This window comes from Alosa pseudoharengus, unplaced genomic scaffold (genome assembly GCF_046254945.1).
Source record: "Alosa pseudoharengus isolate Yale_2024_CS ecotype anadromous, Long Island Sound unplaced genomic scaffold, YU_APseudo_1.1 YU_APseudo_1.1_scf_3, whole genome shotgun sequence".
NCBI classification, from domain to species: Eukaryota; Metazoa; Chordata; class Actinopteri; order Clupeiformes; family Clupeidae; genus Alosa; species Alosa pseudoharengus.
Window position 1 is genome coordinate 38,677,931 of NW_027468718.1, and position 19,931 is coordinate 38,697,861.

General features: G+C 40.9%; 1 protein-coding gene across 11 annotated transcripts in view; it reads right to left on the minus strand.

The window, feature by feature from the left end:
• Positions 1 to 19,931, minus strand: part of mycbp2 (MYC binding protein 2) — a 339,346-nt gene that overhangs the window by 283,633 nt on the left and 35,782 nt on the right. For 9 of the 11 annotated variants that reach the window (XM_076264226.1, XM_076264230.1, XM_076264233.1 and 6 more), the window contains 11 exons: positions 19,676 to 19,747; positions 17,925 to 18,021; positions 16,710 to 16,783; positions 10,978 to 11,116; positions 10,650 to 10,726; positions 7,960 to 8,164; positions 7,640 to 7,804; positions 7,329 to 7,487; positions 6,631 to 6,835; positions 5,831 to 5,976; positions 5,452 to 5,562 (listed from right to left, as the gene is read on the minus strand). In XM_076264226.1, the coding sequence (XP_076120341.1) occupies positions 5,452 to 5,562; positions 5,831 to 5,976; positions 6,631 to 6,835; positions 7,329 to 7,487; positions 7,640 to 7,804; positions 7,960 to 8,164; positions 10,650 to 10,726; positions 10,978 to 11,116; positions 16,710 to 16,783; positions 17,925 to 18,021; positions 19,676 to 19,747 (1,450 nt within the window). The remainder of the gene's footprint in view (positions 1 to 5,451; positions 5,563 to 5,830; positions 5,977 to 6,630; positions 6,836 to 7,328; positions 7,488 to 7,639; positions 7,805 to 7,959; positions 8,165 to 10,649; positions 10,727 to 10,977; positions 11,117 to 16,709; positions 16,784 to 17,924; positions 18,022 to 19,675; positions 19,748 to 19,931) is intronic. The other 2 variants (XM_076264236.1, XM_076264232.1) reach the window with 1 other exon arrangement.

The window sequence follows — 19,931 nt, forward strand, 5'->3', positions numbered from 1 at the left end:
GTTTGACTTATTTTAAGTCAAATGATTTCATGAGAAAGCGCTAGGTTAGTGTCTTTATACTAAAAACAATACCAACTATTTTTTTTTTTATCTTGATATAAGATTAATAACACTTGGTTAGATTTTGTTAGATAAGCAGTTTTTGCAGTGTACACTGCAAAAAATGAATTCTAACCAAGTGTTATTGATCTTATATTAAGATTAAAAAATCTATTTGGTATTGTTTTTAGTATGAAAAGACTTACCTAGCGCCCTCTCAAAAGATCATTTTCACTTAATTTAAGAAAACCAACTTATTTTAAGGAGTCTTATCAAGACAAATTTGCTCAACGCACTGGCAGACAAATTTGCTTGTTTTTAGGACAAATTTGCTTAACGCACTGGCAGACAAATTTGCTGAAGTGGCCATTTGAAAGCGATGCCCACTGTATTGGTGTTTCATTTTAAATCTAAACCACTTCCACACAACTCATATTAGCAAAATACTGTGGACAGAAAATTTGACCACTTCAGGTAACATCTTAAAAATGTAATGCGAAAAAAGTTTAGTGAACACATTCCATCCAACAGAAATTTGACATTAGCCTTAGAAAGAGGTCAACTGACTGACCTCATTTGGCAGAGGCAGTGTTGCCAACTTAGCAACTTTGTCGCCATATTTAGCGAGATTTCAGACCCCCCAAGCGACTTTTTTTGTAAAAAGCGACTAGCGACAAATCTAGCTACTTTTTCTGGCTTTCTTGGAGACTTTTTGAGACTCTGATGTGATGGCATGTAACGTCCCTTTTTACTCTTCTGAGTGAGTAGTGAGTTCGGCTGTGCTGTGTAAGAGTCTCATGCCTGTTTCGTTTGTGAATTGGCCTACATCGAGTTCGCCCAAAGCGTTGCCCCATGATTATAAAAGTAATGACTGGCCTATGTAGTATCAGCCCATGTTATCCACGGAAGTAGATGTTCTATAGATCTAACAGCTCAGACAACGTTATTGGAAGGTGCAGCAACTTCGGGAGAGATTACAACCAGAGTCAACGAGACGAGAGCAATGACATGATGACAGGGAAACAGGGACACGCTTTCCAGCACCGTTCAACAAAGGAAAGGCTACAACTTCATTCACAAGCAGATAGTTGAGCATACAAGTTAGAAAAACCTAAAGCATTCGTTTAGGCTATGTAGCCTCAATGTTGTCAATGCAGGAGAGACTGTCGGCTGAGGGGGAAAAAAAAATTCTGTCTGTCTGTCCGAGTGACATTAACTAAATAAATCCAAATTATAGCCATTGCAAGGTTAAATTGTGTGTAGCCTATGGTGAAGTTATAATCAGACTTCAAGCTGTGCAAAGCAAATGCAGCAGTTGGGAATAGGTTGGAAATGACTGATTTTCAATGCTCATTATAGGACTGCAAAAGATGACAAGATGTAAAGAAGTGTAAAGTGTATCAATTACCCTAATATACAAGTATACTAAATTAAATATATTTAAATTAGGCTCTTAAAAGTTGCCTATGGAGTAGGCCTAGGAGAAAAGCAAACAGGTGTAAAGGGAAATTAAAGGGCCATCACCGTTTTTTGTTTTTTTGTTTTTTTTTGGAGGGGGAGGGGGTCACGACCTGGTGATGTAATTGATATGCAAATTAGTGTGTGACGTCATCTAGCGACATTTAGCGACTTATGGAGCTGGCTTTAGCTACTTTCCATTTGAAATAGTTGGCAACACTGGGCAGAGGGTATACCTTTGCTATACTTCATATCAAGCAACAACCTCCCAACTAGCCTGATGAGCCAGACCCACATCAGGATGCAGGGTTTGGGAACTCACCATTCGCAGTGCTTAATCCGAGGGGTGGGATAAACGGTTGTCTTTCAAATTCCTTCTGCACGCAATAGGATAGCGCTACAACTCATGAGTCCTATGTGTTTTCCCACCAGCAGAGCTAGTTGATCAGACTTTTGGCAACTTCAAAAAGCTTAACTCGTGTCGCGCTGTTCGCCAGCAGCAGCATCCATCTTCTTGGTTTTCAAGTAGCAGGGAATTCACGCGGAACTGTCGCAACTCTGCTAGTGATGGCCCGATACCAATACTGGCATCGGGCCGATACTGGGCCCATATACTCATACTCATAAAAATTCCCCGATATCACCCACGGATACTTAGTTTCCCCTAAATTATTGTAGCCTCTACACTTTCATGAAGCTTACTCGCGACGCGTAGCAGCTATTTCAGTCTTGCACTTGAAGAACATACAACAAGCTAGATTCATGTATCTGCGTTGAATGCAGCTAATACTCTCGCACGTATGGTTTTCTGTTTTAACTATAGCTCACCTAAACTATGCGTGAGTGTAGCCTAGTTGTTGTGCGTCACTGGTGTAGTGTAGCCAACAACCTTTAGTATACTGTAGCTCTATACTTCGCGCTAGTTGGGAATAAGTAGCCTAGCATACAAAACAAACTCCGTGGGGTTTCCGTTTCAGATAGATAAATGTGATTTGCATAGTGTTTTGTAATCTTTTTTTTTTGTAATTCTTACATTACATAGATGGTGATACCATAAGAAACAATAATGCACCATACAAAAAGTTTGCATCAATATTTAACTTCATACTAATGGCAAGAAATTGCATTTGTTTCTGATGTCCACTCCAACACATTTCAAGTGTTTAGGGACGTGACATGAGCTAGTGGGATAGTTAGCAAGGAGCTCTCTCCAGATGTAAAAGTTTGCCATGTTTGCGTAGCCTATTTCTAAATTACATTAAACCCAAATAGTAGGCCTAAATGACCTAAATCCCATAGCCTAGGTAGGTTAGCAGCACAAACTTGAGAGATGCAAGTGAGCAAATCAATAATCTCCTGATGCCAGTATACACTACCCTCAGGAGGAAAACAAAGCCAGACAAAGAGGGAGCTCTCCCACAGCTGCAGGACTGCTTCATAAGAACAGAGTGTGGAGGTGACCACTGTCATTTGCATGTATTTTATTAGCATTTTTGCACATTCCGGTTCGTAAGAAAAAAATCCTTATGAGAGAATGAACAGGGTTTTAGGAAATCATAATCTCTCTGCTTGAGAGAACCCACATTCGTTTCCTTTCAATAAAACCAGCGTGCCTGTCAGGAATCAGCCTACGAATTTTATAAAAAAGTAAATCATGCATGATTAAAAAATAACTACGGTAAATTTAGGCTGAATAAGGTTTCCATTTCAGCACAACACGTTCCATGAATAAATGAAAGCGGATGCCTTATCTCGCAATAAGCGGATGGAAATCCCAACACCCTTACATGAAACTTAATAGTGAACCATCAAATACCCCGCAGATTTCAGTGGTCATCAGTCCCGATATTTAGCAATATAATCAAACAGTAATCCATGCCCCAAATGAAGGTGCTGTGCTTTGCGCAGCCTAATAAAAAGACCCCAGCGATAATTTGAAGATTTACGATAGTCTCCTAAACATTCCTCACCCGTTATCTAGACATGCATGAAAACATTTGAAAACAAAACTCACTGCCATGTAGGCTAATATTTGCTGTTTTGCTACTAATTATCTTTCACGTACTGAATATGCACACTAGAAAGTGAAAGTAGGCCTACTGCGCTCCGTGTCTGTATCTGTCTGTTCACGTCCGCAATCGATTATAACGTTCCTCAAATAGAGAACACATCCATGTTCTCTCTCGTTATAGGCTGTCATGCTTCTGTGTTTACAAAATTCCTGACGGTTCCTGATCGCTAAAGGTTTGGTTTCCTTTCCTGTTGATCGCGATTGATGTAGAAGCACCTCCTAGGCTATAATTTGACTTCAGCGATGAGAGAGGAAGAGAGAGAGACACCCGCAAAGTGGTCCATGCGCGCGTGTGTGTGTCTCTGCATCAGGTTCAATTGAAGTCAGAGTTGGTCTGTCCAGTCAATAGTCCCGCATTCAGGCCACTCCATTATTAGATTAATGTTATCAGAGAGCACTGTAACATGTGTGGGAATTTCTCTCATTATGATAGAGTTGTGGGACTTTTATTACTATGCTCAAGACTTAATAACTTATGCGTAATACCCGCAATCCTGCGCTGAAATTTAGGCCCTGGTTTTAAATGCGCATCTTTTTTTCTCGCGCTCTCTCAGAGGTGACCAGCCGAGCAATTGTTCTGCTACCAGTTTGTGCCAATATATCATCCAAAATGCTTGATTGCATTGCATTCTCCACATTTTTAGATACATTTTCATGTACCACATCAGCATTTTTGTTCAGTGAATCTTTTGTAAATTGCTTCACAATTAGCGCGGGCACTCGTCAGCAGCCTTCGGCTTACTATTCACTTCTTCGTCTTCATTAACATTTCCTGTAGAATTCAGTTGCAACTGTCTGTTCTTGGTCTTGGATTTTGTGAAATAAATTTCTAAGTATCACCTGCTTGCTGCAGCTTTGGTCTGCACGTCCTATTAAAACCGGTCTGTGCAGTCTTTTTAAAACGCATCTTTTTCTCTCTCGTGGGCATTTAATCTGCTGCCGGCTTGTCACTCCACATCGCCCAAAATGCTTGATTGCATTGCATTCTCCACATTTTTAGCTAGATTTTCACGTACCACATCAACATTTTTGTTCAGTGAATCTTTTGTAAATTGCTTTACAATTACTGTCGGGCCTATAGGCCGATCGCCTGGCTTGCGCTTTGGTCACGTCCTTAAAACTGTATTTTTCTCTCTCCTAAGCATTTAATCTGCTGCCAGCTTGTGACTCCACATTGCCCAAAATGCTTGATTGCATTGCATTCTCCACATTTTTAGCTAAATTTTCATGTACCATATCAGCATTTTCGTTCAGTGAATCTTTTGTAAATTGCTTTACAATTAACTTCGGGCCTATAGATCTATGCCTGGCTTGCTTCGTTCACGTCTTTTTAAAACCATCTTTTTCTCTCGTGAGCATTTAATCTGCTGCCAGATTGTGACTCCACATCGCCCAAAATGCTTGATTGCATTGTATTCTCCACATTTTAGCTAAATTTTGGTGTACCACATGGCATTTTCTTTAAGTGAATCTTTTGCTTTACAATTAGGCCTATCCAGCCCTCTTCTTGGCTGCCTTCACTCCTTCTTCGTCTTCATTAACATTAATCTTTTTGGCCTCAATAGTCCAGTTACATAGTCTCTGTTTTTGGATTATGTGAAATACATTTCTAAATAAATGCGACTTATAGTCCAGTGCGACTTATATATGTTTTTTCCTGTTCATGACGCATTTTTTGACTAATGTGACTTATACTCCGGAGCGACTTATAGTCCGGAAAATACGGTAAATCAGCCATGAATAAGTGCTGAAAAGAAAATGTAAAAATATCACTGTGGATATACATGGGTAAGGTAACACTACCAACTAAATATTCCATAAATGTCTATGCAAAATGTTTGAGATATTTTTTCACATATTCATGGTAGACATAGGTGATGTACCTCTGCCCTCCTCCAACCGGTGTCGGCGGTTAATACGTTGCCTCTTCTCCTCTTGCCTTATCTGAATGTGCTCCTCAATGTTCACACCTGGGGAAGGAGGGACAGGGACAGCTAAAATAAAAGAAAAATGTAGCAATAGGCCAAAAGAAGAAAGAAGAGGAAACCAGAAACAAAACAAAAAACAAAACCGTGGATGAACACTCAGCACACATGCAGAAAAATGGAGATGCATACATATACAAACATTCTGAGCAACAACAAGGCAGAAGCAGAAAGTTACTAAGACTGCAGACTTGAGGCATAAAATCAGAAATGTGTGAAGACAAAATGCAACTGGAATGATCACTGATAATGGTGGTGAGTGGACTGACATAAATACCTAAAAGCAGGTCCAAGGGTATCATCTCCTTTACTGCATCAAAGATGCCCCTTTGTCTGGCCTCCTGGCCATCCAGCTCTCTAGCACAGGCCTTACAGCAACCGCAAGCTGAGCATCCTGACTCTCCAGAACCACAGCCACAAATGCTGAAAAGTAGCCAACAGATAAGCCATTTAAAAAGGCACAGAAAAGTGAATGTCAAGCGTGGTGTCTTTCACCTCTAGGAAAATCATTCTGCCTGCCTTATATTTAGAAGTAATTAGTATATTTTTGTTTTTGCTTTGGATCATTGTCCTACTGGAAGGTCTAGCCATGTCTTATCCTCATCATCCTGGTGGATGGCAAGATTCTCCCAGAACAAAATGACCCAAAAAGTTTTCTTCTATTTTCCTCTCGCCTGACCAGAATACATTCTATCAGTATTTCATAGGCTTGTCCAAATCTTGTGTAGCAAACTTTCAATGAGCTTCGACATGTTTTTATTCCGTAATAGAGTCATGCGGGGTGGAACAGTTTCAAAATAAAAAGCGGTTTCAAAATAAAAGCCCCCCGAAACAGAATAGGAAAAGGCCAAAACAATAAATAACATATAAGGAATGCATTAATAGTAATATTTTAAAAAAGATCAAAAAAGGAATCGAATTGTGACTTTAAAATCGAAAATTAAATCGAATTGAGGATTTGGAGAATTGTGACACCCCTAGTGTCTGAAAATGTCTTTATGAGCAATTAGTGTGAGTGATTGCATGTGCATAACACCAAGTATGTGCAAGACTGTGTTTATGAATGCATGGGCTCACCCTCCAGGCACACGGTCTGGACGGCCACTACTGACACAGCTGGCTCCATATCCAGTGCAGTCCCCACACACGGTGCACACCATGCACTGGTCTAGCTTCCACTTGTGCATGCCTGGCTGGCACATTACAGACTTTTCCTCCTTTTCATCTAGCTCATCCTCCAGGTCCTCATCCATGGCAGTAGCCATGTTCTCTACTCCAAACACTGGAACCATATAGAAAAACATCTTTAGTAATAAATCAATGTTCCTGCAAACCTACTAAGAAAGCAGCAAAATCCATAGCTATGTTGGCAGCTGAGATATTTGGACCACTATGATGGCATGACAAGAGCTATAGGGAAAAGGATTTGCATTTGGCCTTCTAGATGACAACTTGGGCTGCAACAATTAGTCAACAATGTCGATAATGAAAATGACAACCTGAAGGGACTATGATAATGATAATTTATTCCCGTTAATTCCCGTATATTCCCATGGAAAGTTTCCAACTTTGAAAATTCCCAGAATTTTGCAACCCTAATCCAGAGTGATTTACAGAGACCAATTAGAGGGACAGCACTCCTGCAGCAACTCTTGCCTTGCTTAAGGGTACAATGGCTGCTTAGAAACCAAAGTCCCTAACCACTACACCTACACCATCACCATAGCATGTAGCACCCATGGGTTTTAGCCTCCTTTGTATAATATCCACCTTACCTTTACCAGCCTGTGTCATGGCTCCTGTGTCTCTGCCACACTGACCCTTGTTGTTCACTCCAAATGTCCATACTTCTCCACTCTTGGTGAGAACACAAGTGTGAGCCTTGCCCATGGCTACCTGAGTTACAAAATGGCCCTTCAGGTCGGTAACCTGACCTAAACAGGAGGAGAATAATTTGTGAAGATATGAAGATAAACCCTGGTTTTTGCATTGTTTGAGTTAAAGCACACAAATCAAGTTAAGATGAAAATACAAACTGCTGTCTGCAATTGATATTTCATGTCACCCCTGCTCATATCCCCCTTACAGGTACTGTCACTGTAGATAGCATCCTTCCCAAACATGTAAAGTTCGCCATCCTTAGTGATGATACTGCTGCTGCCATTGTTGCACGCTGTGTACATGGCCATCTTGCTCTCCAACTTGATCATTTTCTTGGGCTTGTAAGGCTTTGGTTGCCTGCGACTCTTGGCTGTAAATTTAAGACAAACGAATCAAAACACTGCCAAAGAAATACTCTTAGAACACCATTCAGTGTTATTCAGTCAATATACAATGGATAAAAGGAAAATGGCTATAGTACAGATATATTCAATTAAATCAAACCAATAATAACAAAGTCCATACTTGTCTCTCCATCCTCCCCCTTACTGGCCAGGCCAGTGAAGAAGACACAACCATCTTCTGTTACCAATAGGGCGTGTGAGCCATCATGCCCCACAGAAAACTGCACAATCTTGGGTGATTTGGTGATTGGTAATTCCACCCATTTACCAGCTGATGGGCCACCTTGTTTGATACCAAGGCTCTGGTACTTTCCGGTGTAGTAGATCTGTTCAGGACAAATAAACACACACACAGAAAATATATACATATTTACGTATAATAGGGGTAAGCATATGAATCATTTATTAAATATTCAAAAAACATCAGTGTTATTTGTTTATAATACTTTAATAATGTTTATTTGCGTTGTCAACACTGCTATTTTAAGGGTGCATTATCAATTGCATGAGGAGGATAGCTTCTAGCATCTTTCCAATACAGTGTGCTTCACAATGAGTCTCGTGAGGAACATAATTTCCTAAATTTTCTCAAATTTAAAACTTAAATTTCCCTTAGGTGAATAAAGTATCTATCTATCTATCTAATGCAAAGATGGTCCTTAATCTATCTGTAAATCACAGGAACATCTGTCTGTCTGTTTGTCTGTTATTCGCATATCTCTCGAACCATCCGTTCGATTGATTGAAGTTTGATGTTGTTTGGAGATATCATTAAATATATTGATAAAAGAGGCAACTATTTGGTTCTCGCCACTCTACTGTAGCCACTTTCACACAGCACAGTGCAGGACCAGAGACAGAGAGGGTAAGCGGCAGTGAATCAGTGCACAGCACAGATCAAGGTGCAAGTTGTTTGGATGATTATCATGTCTGCCCTCAACAACAAAGACTCCCTGTATGCGGTTTTCTTGCATAAATTATTTCCGCAGATTTTATAACACGTCAACAAACACGGGTATGCAGTGGCCAGGCTTGGAATTTCGACATTCTGGGGGCAAGGCCACTTGCCTTCAGTTGGGCATATTTGGTGGGGGGCACAAAGGCCACATGTCAGGGCACCAAGGCCAAAGTTAACTATACAGTAGTAGGCTATAAAAATGATCAAAGTTGTATTTAGCCTATTCACTGCAGTAGACCTGCATCACTGTATGAAACATTACAAAAACATGAAACATGACATATTACATAGAACTGTAAATCATCTGATCATCTAATATTTACAGATATCTAGGCTATATAAAACATTTATTTTATATTTGGCCTGTTATGAAATCATTTAAGCACAGCTCAGCTTTAAGAAACTCAAATAGCCTAGATGCATGCTTAGCATTTTGTGATCATTAAGGCTACTTTCACAAACTCTTAGTCAGCGGTCCTCTGATTTACCAATATCTAGGCGATATTTGTAACATTTATTTTGTATTTGGCCCGTTATGAAATGATGTGGAACAATCTAAACACATTGTAAAACGTAAAGCCCAAATTTGGAGACATCCATGTATGTCGAACTTTACTGCAAATTCAAAACTGGATTACTCTGGAACGGCTAACTGTACAGGGGACTGCTTTACACCTTTATGTTCGGTAAGGTCTCCTGTTTATTCTGATATATGGTTTGTCATGTGTTAAAAGAAGGGTTCGTAAAGTATTCCACCGAGATGAATGGGTAGGGAGATCATGGGACGCAAAACCTTCAGTAGAATGTATGATTAAATTGAATTATATTATTTACTTTTCTCGCGAACCGTTCAACACAGCAATTGTCGGCTAACATCGTTTAAAAGCTGAGAAAAAGCTCTTTCATGTGATACTTGTGATGTCTGTGTGATGAATAGGCTACTTCGCGAATAGTTCAACTGAGAATGGGTGAATTTGGACGCGCTTTCTTTCTTGCGCTGTCACTGTCTCCACTGCGTAAAAGACTTAAATTAATTTGCGCTGTGAATGCTAAGATTATTTTGACAGGCCACAGGCTAAATAAAAATTGCTATTAGTAGGACGCAAAGCAGAATATTGAAAGAAGGGGGCACCGTGGCCTGTAAACCTCTGATTTTCAAAGGGGCCTCACGGCCAATGCAAGGGGCTACGACGGCCATGGTCCCGAATTTAAGGACGTTTCAGAATGCCACACAGCTACAGAGTGGCAGACAGAGCGAGATGTCACTTATGCTACCAGAGACTGCTTTGAGTCACATCGTTGCAAATTTCATATGATGATGCATCATTCCACAAAATGGTTCGTCTTCTCTATCATGAAGTTATTCAATAGGCTTAACAATAAACATATAGTCTTAACTCAAAACAGCTGTTAGGCTTATGTAATTTTGATCTATAAAAAATGTCACATGCAGCCATGCCTAAATTCTGCTCACTGCACATTTATCATAGGCTAATGTATTATAATATACTATTCATTGTTGAATGCTTGGCTAGAATTATGGTTTTTCCCCCTCATCCTATTTTTAAAGTAGGCCTACCTGCGAGGTTTTCTAGAGGAATAGTATGTTTTCTGAATTCACTGAATTCTGTGAATTCCCTGAATTCTTGCGTACGAGTTGAGACTTGACATGAGATTCGAGCCTAGCCACCGCTCACGCTCAAATTGATAAATGCCATGCTTTGCGTGGAAATGAGCGTACGCCCGACCTTCGCCTGTTTTATGTTGTACGCATGTTTCATAAATGAGGGCCATTGTGACTACAGGCAAGTGTATGTCTAGAGCACTGGCCCCATATCAAGTAACACCCATACCTTTCCTGAGGCAGTCTTCATCAATGCAAATTCCCTGCCTGCTCCCAACAATGCTGCCTCCTCATCAAACCCTGTGCCTGAGAAACAGAATTTTCAGCAAGGCAAGGCAGATTTATTCATATGGTAACAATTCAAATACATTTGTAATTCAAAGTGCTATACAAATGAGTAGTAGTACAGAACACAGAAAATAGATTTCCAAAGGTATGAAGTGCATTAAAATATTTACTCAAAAATAAATACAATTGGCAGTCAAACCTAAAATCCCCCCATAAAACTTTCAACAGTCACCAAATAATCCCAGTGTTTATTTACAAGCATTACTCACTGATGATGTGCAGTTCCTTCTCCAAATCAAAAAGGGAGATGCCACAGGCATGGAGACACTTCCTTGCCAGCTTTAGCTGTAGCTCTTGCTGCAACACCAGGTCTGAGCTGGCAGCATAGATGCGTACCACAAAGCCATCCTGTTTTGCAATAACAAAAGATATTAACAATGAAAAAACTAAAGTGGACCTCAAATAATTAACATTATTAACTATTAACACATGATGTCAAGAATGGACTCTCACACCTTCAATGTCAAATGTTAATACATTTGCAGTAATGAGAGACTGAAACAGTTCTGAATTTGAACCATGACCAGATGTATGATTTAAAAGTGGAAAATATCTGGCAATGTTTAGGACAGCTATCAAAATAGTTTGATATCTAGTCCTTGCCAGCAAAGCATCACAGACTATGCTAAAGTAGCTTGGTTAACTACTAACTAGAGTGCTTTTCCGAGGAACTGCAAAGTGTGCTTGCTCAGGTGTGGTTCACCAACGGAAGCAGACAGTAGAATAGGGTTGAGGATTCCAACAGTAACTAATTTTTGAAAATCAGGCATACGGGTCAAAAGTGCAAGATCACCGTTTGTAAATAAAAAAATAAAAAACATCTCAAAGTTTATAGCCCTTAAGTTCAGCAAGGATCTACACGGCAAAAATTGCTTATCTAAGAAAATCTAACCAACTGTTATTAATCTTATATCAAGATCTAAAAATCTAATTTGTACTGTTTTCAGTATAAAAAAACCTACCTAGCGCCTTGCTCAAGGGCACTTCAGCCGCGGCCCACTGGTCGGGGCTCGAACCGGCAACCTCCGGTTACAAGTCCAGAGTGCTAACCAGTGGGCCACGGCTGCCCACAATTTATTGATCCCCAAGGGGAAATTCAAGGGTCTCAGTAGCATACAGACATCACACACAACATGCACTTACAGCAGAAATGGTAAACATAAGTATAAGTATAAACATATACCTAAACTCCACTGTACAATAAAGACAGTAGAAGATAAGAAAGATAAGAAAACTAACAAAACTAAATACTAAATACACTATATAAATTAAATTTAGAAAGTCCAATGTGCTTGAGGGTGATCAAGCATAAGACGCTTGTAGTGACAGGGCCAAGACTGGTAAGGTGCTAAAGGGAGTGAGTGTCATGGTGAAGGTGCAAAAAGTAGTCCAACCATAGTCCTTTAGTTATGTGTGCATGGCAAGGTGCTCAAGAGAGTGAGTGTCATGGTGAAGGTGCAAAAAGTAGTCCAACATTAGTCCAACAGTGGAAGAGTAAGGTCTAGAGACGAGCATAAATAATATGGACAAATAGGAGAGTAAAGTAAAGTATAATGTAGACAAGGTAAAATAAAAAACTATTTCAGTGCAAGAACAGGTTGAGGTAATAGGGTTATAGCCATTCATTCATTCAGTATTGTAGCAGAAGCCTGACCGCAGCCATTGATCATGTGTGCTAATATAGCATGAAAAACAGTGTAGCAGTAAAACAGTAGTGAAAACATTAGGCTGTGTACATTAGTAAAACAGTAGTAAAACAGTAGTAAAGCAGTAGTGGGCAGTCAGTACTCAAACATGGAGAGGGAGGCAGACAGACTAAGCAGAGAAATCTCTCTCCTCTTCCCTTTAGTGAGGCATTGAACAGTTCAATGGCCCTAGGAACAAATGACTTCCTCAGCCTTTCAGTTGTGCATGGCAGTGCGCAAAGTCTCCAGCTGATCAAGCTCTTTTGCTTTTTGATAGTGCTGTAGAGTGGATGACATTCATTGTCCAAGATGTTGATCAGTTTGTTTAGGGTCCTTTTGTCAGATATTGAAGTGATGCACTCCAGTTCAGCTCCCACTACAGAGCCAGCCTTCCTTACCAGCCTATCAAGTCGCCCAGCATCCTTCTTCTTTGTGCTTCCTCTCCAGCATACCACTGCATAGAAGAGGGCGCTGGCCACAACAGACTGGTAGAACATCCTGAGGAGCTTGCTGAACACATTGAAGGACCGCAGCCTCCTCATGAAGTACAGCCTGCTCTGTCCCTTCTTGTAGAGTGCATCAGTGTTGGCTGACCAGTCCAGTTTATTGTTCAGGTGGAGACCCAGATACTTGTAGGTGCTTACCACCTCCACATTGACCCCATCAATGGAGACTGGTAGCAGAGCGGGCTTAGACCTGCGGAAATCCACCACCATCTCCTTAGTCTTTGAAGTGTTGAGTTGAAGGTGATTGAGTTTGCACCAATGCACAAAGTCCTCCACCAGGCTCCTGTACTCCTCCTCTTGCTCGTCCCTGATACACCCCACAATTGCAGTATCATCAGAAAACTTCTGCATGTGGCATGACTCGGTTTTGTAGCAGAAGTCAGATGTGTACAGGGTGAACAGGACTGGAGAGAGCACAGTTCCCTGTGGCGCTCCGGTGCTGCTGATCACAGTGTCAGTGAGACAGTTCTTCAGTCTGACGAACTGTGGTCGCTCGGTCAGGTAATCTGGTTACCAGGTGAGCGTCCACACCCATCTGCAAGAGCTTGTCTCCCAGTCTGAGGGGTTGGATGGTGTTAAAAGCACTTGAGAAATCAAAGAACATTATTCTCACAGCACTTTTCCCCTTGTCTAGGTGAGAATGTGTCCTGTGTAAAAGATAAGTGATGGCATCGTCCACGCCCACTTTCTCCTGGTATGCAAACTGTAACGGGTCTAGTGCATGGCGTAACTGGGGTCTGAGCATACCTAAGACCAGTCGTTCCATTGTTTTCATCACATGTGATGTTAGAGCGACAGGTCTGAAGTCATTAAGCTCACTGGGGTGTGGTTTCTTGGGGACAGGGGTGAGACATGATGTCTTCCACAGTGTTGGAACTTGTCCGAGACGTAGACTCCAGTTGAAGATGTGCTTCAGTGGCTCCCCCAGTTCAGCAGCACAGGCCTTGAGCAGCCTTGGACAGTCTGTCAGGCCCGGCTGCCTTATGAGGATGAAGTTTTTTTAAAAGATAACTTACTTGATCAGCTGTAATGATGGGGGGGATGAGGGGAGTGGAGGGTGAGGAGGAGGAGGGGTGGTTCTGAGAGGGTTGTCGTGTGGCTAGAGACTGATGGCCGTTGGCTGAAGCCATTGTTGCCGCACTACTCGTGGTCACCATGTGGGGGAGAGGTGCGATAGCCTGATCAGCAGTGATGATGGAGGGGTCTGTGTGTCTGATGTAGGGCTGAACGATTTATTGCATTTGCGATAATATCGCGATATGATGAAACACGATTTTCAAACCGCAAAGGCTGCGATTTGTAATATGTGACGTCACCAAAACGCATTATACTTGCGCTTGCCGACGCGCCAATGACTCTTCTCACCGACCACTGAAGAAGCAAAAAACGTAAACAAGAGGACCAGCTAACAGTGTCAAGAAAGGTCTGATCAGTAGAGCTACTTTGGTTAAAAATAAACCTCTTAATTACCTTTTGCTCGAACCTACCATGTCCCTGGTTCTAGTTCATAATTCCCCTGTGCTGCTACTCTGGCTGGTAACTTCGTTCACTTGTCCAGCTGACGATTAAAACTCCACGACTGTTTAGGCTGCACAGCAGCCATTCACCTGTGCACTGGGGACTTTGTTTACTGGAGTACAGTGACAGTGGGGGCATTTGCGATATCCAAGGGGGCTGGCGGCACAAACATTTCATCTCACAGGTAATGAATTGATGCATAATGTTATCCGCAAGTTGTTGACACAGCTAACCACCAAAAACCCAGCTGTTCTAACATTAGCTTACCAGCTAAGGCTCTAGGCTACATACATGCTGATAACTTTGCCTGTTTAAAGAGTTTTGTCTCCGCGATTGGCTTTGTTGTGATATGAACAAACTAGTTAATTTGCATGCATGCGTATTGCGCTGTGGTGTTGATGATGCTAACCTTTAGTTAACACCGAGCCGAACGGTCATTCGGCCGCATTTATTTGCGCTACAACAATCTACAGTAGTTTGTTCCGATTCACGTGCAAGTAGCGCGCGCGCGTGTATGGAGAGCACAGGACAAGGAGAAGCCTTGTCAGTGCCACTACATGTAGACCTATTTGTTAACTAACGAAATAAGGTCATATCTACATGAAATAGAAACGAATCAGAATCATTAAATGTTTACAAGGCTGGAAGTTCAACAAATAGGTCTACTAATGTGATTAAAGTAGTTAAATAAAAAATATTTCATTCATAAATCCTATTCAATGACCTAATGCCATCATAACATAGGCCTGGGCTCCAGGAAAGAACAGTTTATGTTTAACTTATCTAATTTTGTGTTGGTCATACTATAGAATAATATATTGCTTGTCTTTGTTGAATAAGACAGAAGATAAAGAGCTTAAAAATAATCGCATATCGCATCGCAATCACAATATTGGTGAGAAAAATCGCAATTAGATTTTTTTCCAAAATCGTTCACCCCTAGTCTGATGGCTGTTGACTGAGGTCGTTGTCACCTCGTTGTTCATGGTCGCCATGTGGGGGAGGGGTGCAATATCCAGTGATGGTGGGGGTGAGTGTTGCACTGGTAATGAGGTGGGGTGGGGGCTGGGGGATGGGCAATCGAACATGTTGTAAAAGTGGTTCAGCTGGTTCGCCCTGTCCAGGTCTCCCTCCACAGAGCTGCTGCTCTTCTTAAGGCCAGTGATAGATTTCATACAGTCCCACACCTCCTTCATGTTGTTTTCTTGCAACTTCTGTTCCATCTTCCTTCCGTAATCCTCCTTAGCCTCTTTGAGCTTATTCTTGAGTTCCCCCTGTATTCGCCTCAGCTCTGCCATGTCCCCCTCCTTAAACGCCATCTTTTTCCTATTGAGAAGGGTCTGTACATTACTGGTTATCCAAGGCTTGTTATTTGGATAGCAGCGTACAGTCCTTGTGGGAACAACAATGATACAGAAGTTCAGATAGTCAGTAGTGCAATGTGTGACCTCCTCTAAGTCCTCTCCATTCAGTAGAACACTCCAGTCAGTGGACTCAAAGCAGTCTCTCAAAGCCTCATCCGCTTCTGGTGTCCCCTTCCTGAAGGTGCGCGTGGCAACTGGTAGCCTCTGAACTTTTGGCTTGTACATTGGCTGAAGATGAATGAGGTTATGGTCCGACTTCCCCAGTGGGGGAAGGGGGGTGGCACTGTAAGCATCCCTCACGTTTGCATACATGAGATCTATTGTCCTGTTTTTCCTAGTTGGGCAGTCAACAAACTGGTAAAAGTTTGTGAGGGTGGAATCCAGTGTAATGTGGTTGAAGTCACCAGAGATCGCAAAGAAGGCATCACTGTGCTGAGTTTGGAGCCTAGCGACTGTAGAGTGAATGACGTCACACGCTGTGTCCGGGAGGGCTTCAAGTTCAAGTTCAATAATTTATTGCCATGTCAACAAAGTTGATTGGAATTTGTCTTGGTGCCATTCCAGTTAAAAAAATACAAGACAATACACAGGACAAACACTTGAGGCGGAACGTAGACACAAACAACAATGGCGTGCGAGAACTCCTTAATAAGACTCCTTAAATTAAGTCAAACTCTTATTAAATTAAGTCAAAATTATCTTACGAGACAGCGCTGGGTAAATCTCTTTATACGAAAAAACAATACCAAATACATTTTTTTATCTAAATATGACATTGATAACACTTACAGATTTAAATTTTTGCAGTGTAGGCTATTGTTGTAAAGACAAACATTGGACAATTGCTTTGTTGAGAATTAGAACTCACATCTTTGCAGGCAGCAATCTGATTGATATGCTCTCCATCAGTGAACACAATGTTCTGTCCATCGGTTTTCAGACCTTAAAAGATATAAGGTGCATTCTTCATACACAATGATCTGAGGAACCAGCATGAAAAAGACTTCGAACATTTTTACATCCATACTTTTCATGATTGCTTCTGGTCTTCTGACAAAATGTATCAAAATCTTTTAACCACTATGAGCTTTCACAAACAAAACCATTTTGGCAGCAATACTTATACCACTCAAGGATTGGAACATAATGATGTAAAATGAAACATTAGTTATGAGAACAAACAACAGAACTGAACAACGAAACCAAGCAGTTAAGCTGCTTTCTTGCTGGTGTGTCTACACTTTACCACACTAGCTGGGGAAACAAATAAATAAACTCTTTGGTGGGACAAGTTCGGTGGGATAAGTAGTTTTTACTTAATTATTACTTATTATTACGTATATTTGCATTTCGTTCTCTTGTTTTTTGTAATACTACCGAGAAATATGTTAACCATTCCTGAGTTCCAGACTGGTCATAAGTTATTGACCTTTGGGGCAGCAGGTTGTGCGCAACAGAGTAGCCTACTGACACAACAAGATACAGTCAGAGGAGTTGCAGCTTTATTCAATTACCCGCTGTTGAAACTATACATATGTTTCCCTCACTAACTCTGGTTTGGTTGCTAGCTTTTTCCCAGCTTCTAGCCGTTTATCTGCATCGAGTGTTTACTCCATATGAAAACGATTGCACGATGAGCAAGAACTCTAATCCTCCAGCACAAATCCACTTAAACAGCAGGTCCGGCAGCCTATAGTTATTCTGTTTAAGATATTGTGAATCGTACTGAATTATGACTTGAGCGTATCGTTGCATCCCTACTTATTACACCTTTGACAGACTAGCAAGTAAACTGTAACATTACATTTCCAAAGTAACCTTCCCAACCCTGTGTTTTTTTTTATCATGTTTCTTTAGGTACTGTTACAGGAATGTCAAAGCAAATTCACTAGATGACCAGATTAGACATGCCTACTACCACAATACTTTATATGTGGTTTTGCTTTGTGCTTCCCTGATCATTATAATGATTGCAACCACCTAGTACACCAATTTTCTACCATAGCAACCATGTGAAATGACTGGAGAATGAACCTTGTTAAATTACATAATTAGTCTGATTTCTGACAGAGATATACAGTACCTGGCATGGCGATGGTTCCCTCTTGTTCCAGTGTTTCAGGGTTGATCCTAATGGCAGTTACATTGTGGCTACTCATATCACAATATAGCAGGCAGTCCTAGGTATAAATGTATCAATACAAAATGATATAGGTCACACAAACCTATACAGTGTCAACAGCTGCCTTAAAGGAACCGTATGTAAGAAATGTACTACAATTAATGTTTATTTCAAATACTTATATCACTGACAACAGTAGTCCGGCCAGGATATTGTCATTTAAAAAGTGAAGTTACAGCCCTCAACTGGTGTTGCTGTTGTCATGTTGTGTTTTGGCCTGATGCGCCACCCTCCACCTATCTACTAATCATGAAGTCAGTAGTGTTTCGGCATCCAGGTTGCCAGCTCTGCCAGTCAGGGGAGGGGATACACTGCTCTACAGTAATTTGAAAGTGATTGCAGTACCAGTTTTGGCCACAATCGTAGATACAGTTCCTTTAAATATCAGACATCTTAACATGTATCCCACATGTGCTAGCTATGCCTTAATTGCTGTTGTCCTTGCCAAATATAACTAGATCAAAAACGTTTGGCATTAGCACTCATATGCCAAAGACTATTTCAATGGCCACAGGTATGTTTTGTGTAAAACATGGAGGACATAGTATGGACACCCCTGGCTTACCATGAAATTTTACTCAACCTCAACCAATCGTCAGCATTTATGCCACTAACCAAGGAAGAACAGTACTTTGCCTCTTGGCTCAGAGATCTAGTTGGTCTGATGAAAAAACAGCTTCAATTATAGTAACGCTCCGCATTTTTTGACAGTAACGTTGTTATTAAAATGGTAAGTGTAATCAATTAGATTACTCATTACTGAAAAAAGTAACTCCGTTAGTAGCGCCGTTATACCTAAACGCCGTTACTACCAACACTGACAGCGACCTAGCCATTTAAGTGTGTCAAAATAAAAGTCTAGTGTCCATGTATCCACTAATACTGTATTATTTCATGTATGAAGGTTATACTATAGCAGCTTTAAGAATTGCGCCCGGTCGCGGCCGTTACAGGAGAATGTAGAACGGGTGTCGACGGCCGCTATGGGGTATAGAGGGTTAACCTGTACCTTATAAGGACATAACAGGAAAGTATTGATTGTATGCAACATAATTTTGGCATAATTAACATAATTTTAGCCCCTTTGACTGTTCAGTGACTTACCCCACCAGTTAACTAAACACTGAAGGTGCCTACGGTTAGGTTTCTCTAGAATAGGGTTTCTCAGTGGGGGGGGGCGATTTTGCGTACCAGGCACACATTCACATCAAAATGTAAGCTAATAAACACACAGCCCATGCTACACTAAAGTGGATCTTTGCCTGTAGACATGAGGTAAAAAACCTCAGTGTTTCTCGCTGTTTATAGGTAAATTAAATTCTTGCTGAAGTAAGCTTAAAAAGAGTCACTCGCAAATTCATGTTCCTCCAGCTGGCCTTTTTGAATTCCTTTGCGAAAATGAAAAATCTACTCTGGGTGCATTGTGAATTCACCTAGGTTTAATAGCCTAATGTTGCCTTGGAAGGTTATAGCTTGTTCACCAGTTGCAGTTAGCATTATATTTTTCATGTGTCGCTGATTAAACATGACGTTTTAAAGTTTGCATAGCTGACACGCTCTCGGGTAGCGCAGACCTTTACCACGGCCAAATGGTCCCAGTTCCCCACAACATTTGAGTATAATTCAGCCCACATCACTTTAAAGCATGTTACCTGAGCAAATCCCAGCCATGATTTCTTGTCCTTCCAGTTTCTTATGCGTGAAGTGGAATTATACACATGTCCCTAAAATCAAAAATAATTTACATTAGGACAATACAAAAGCAATTGACGGAATATCATATTTAAGTGTGTTTGCTTGCTATTGACAATATGCTTGCAGAGAAGTTGATAAAATGATGTATTGACAGTACTAATTTTGCTTTTGATAATTAAAATACTATAAATATAAAAAATAATATAATGTTTG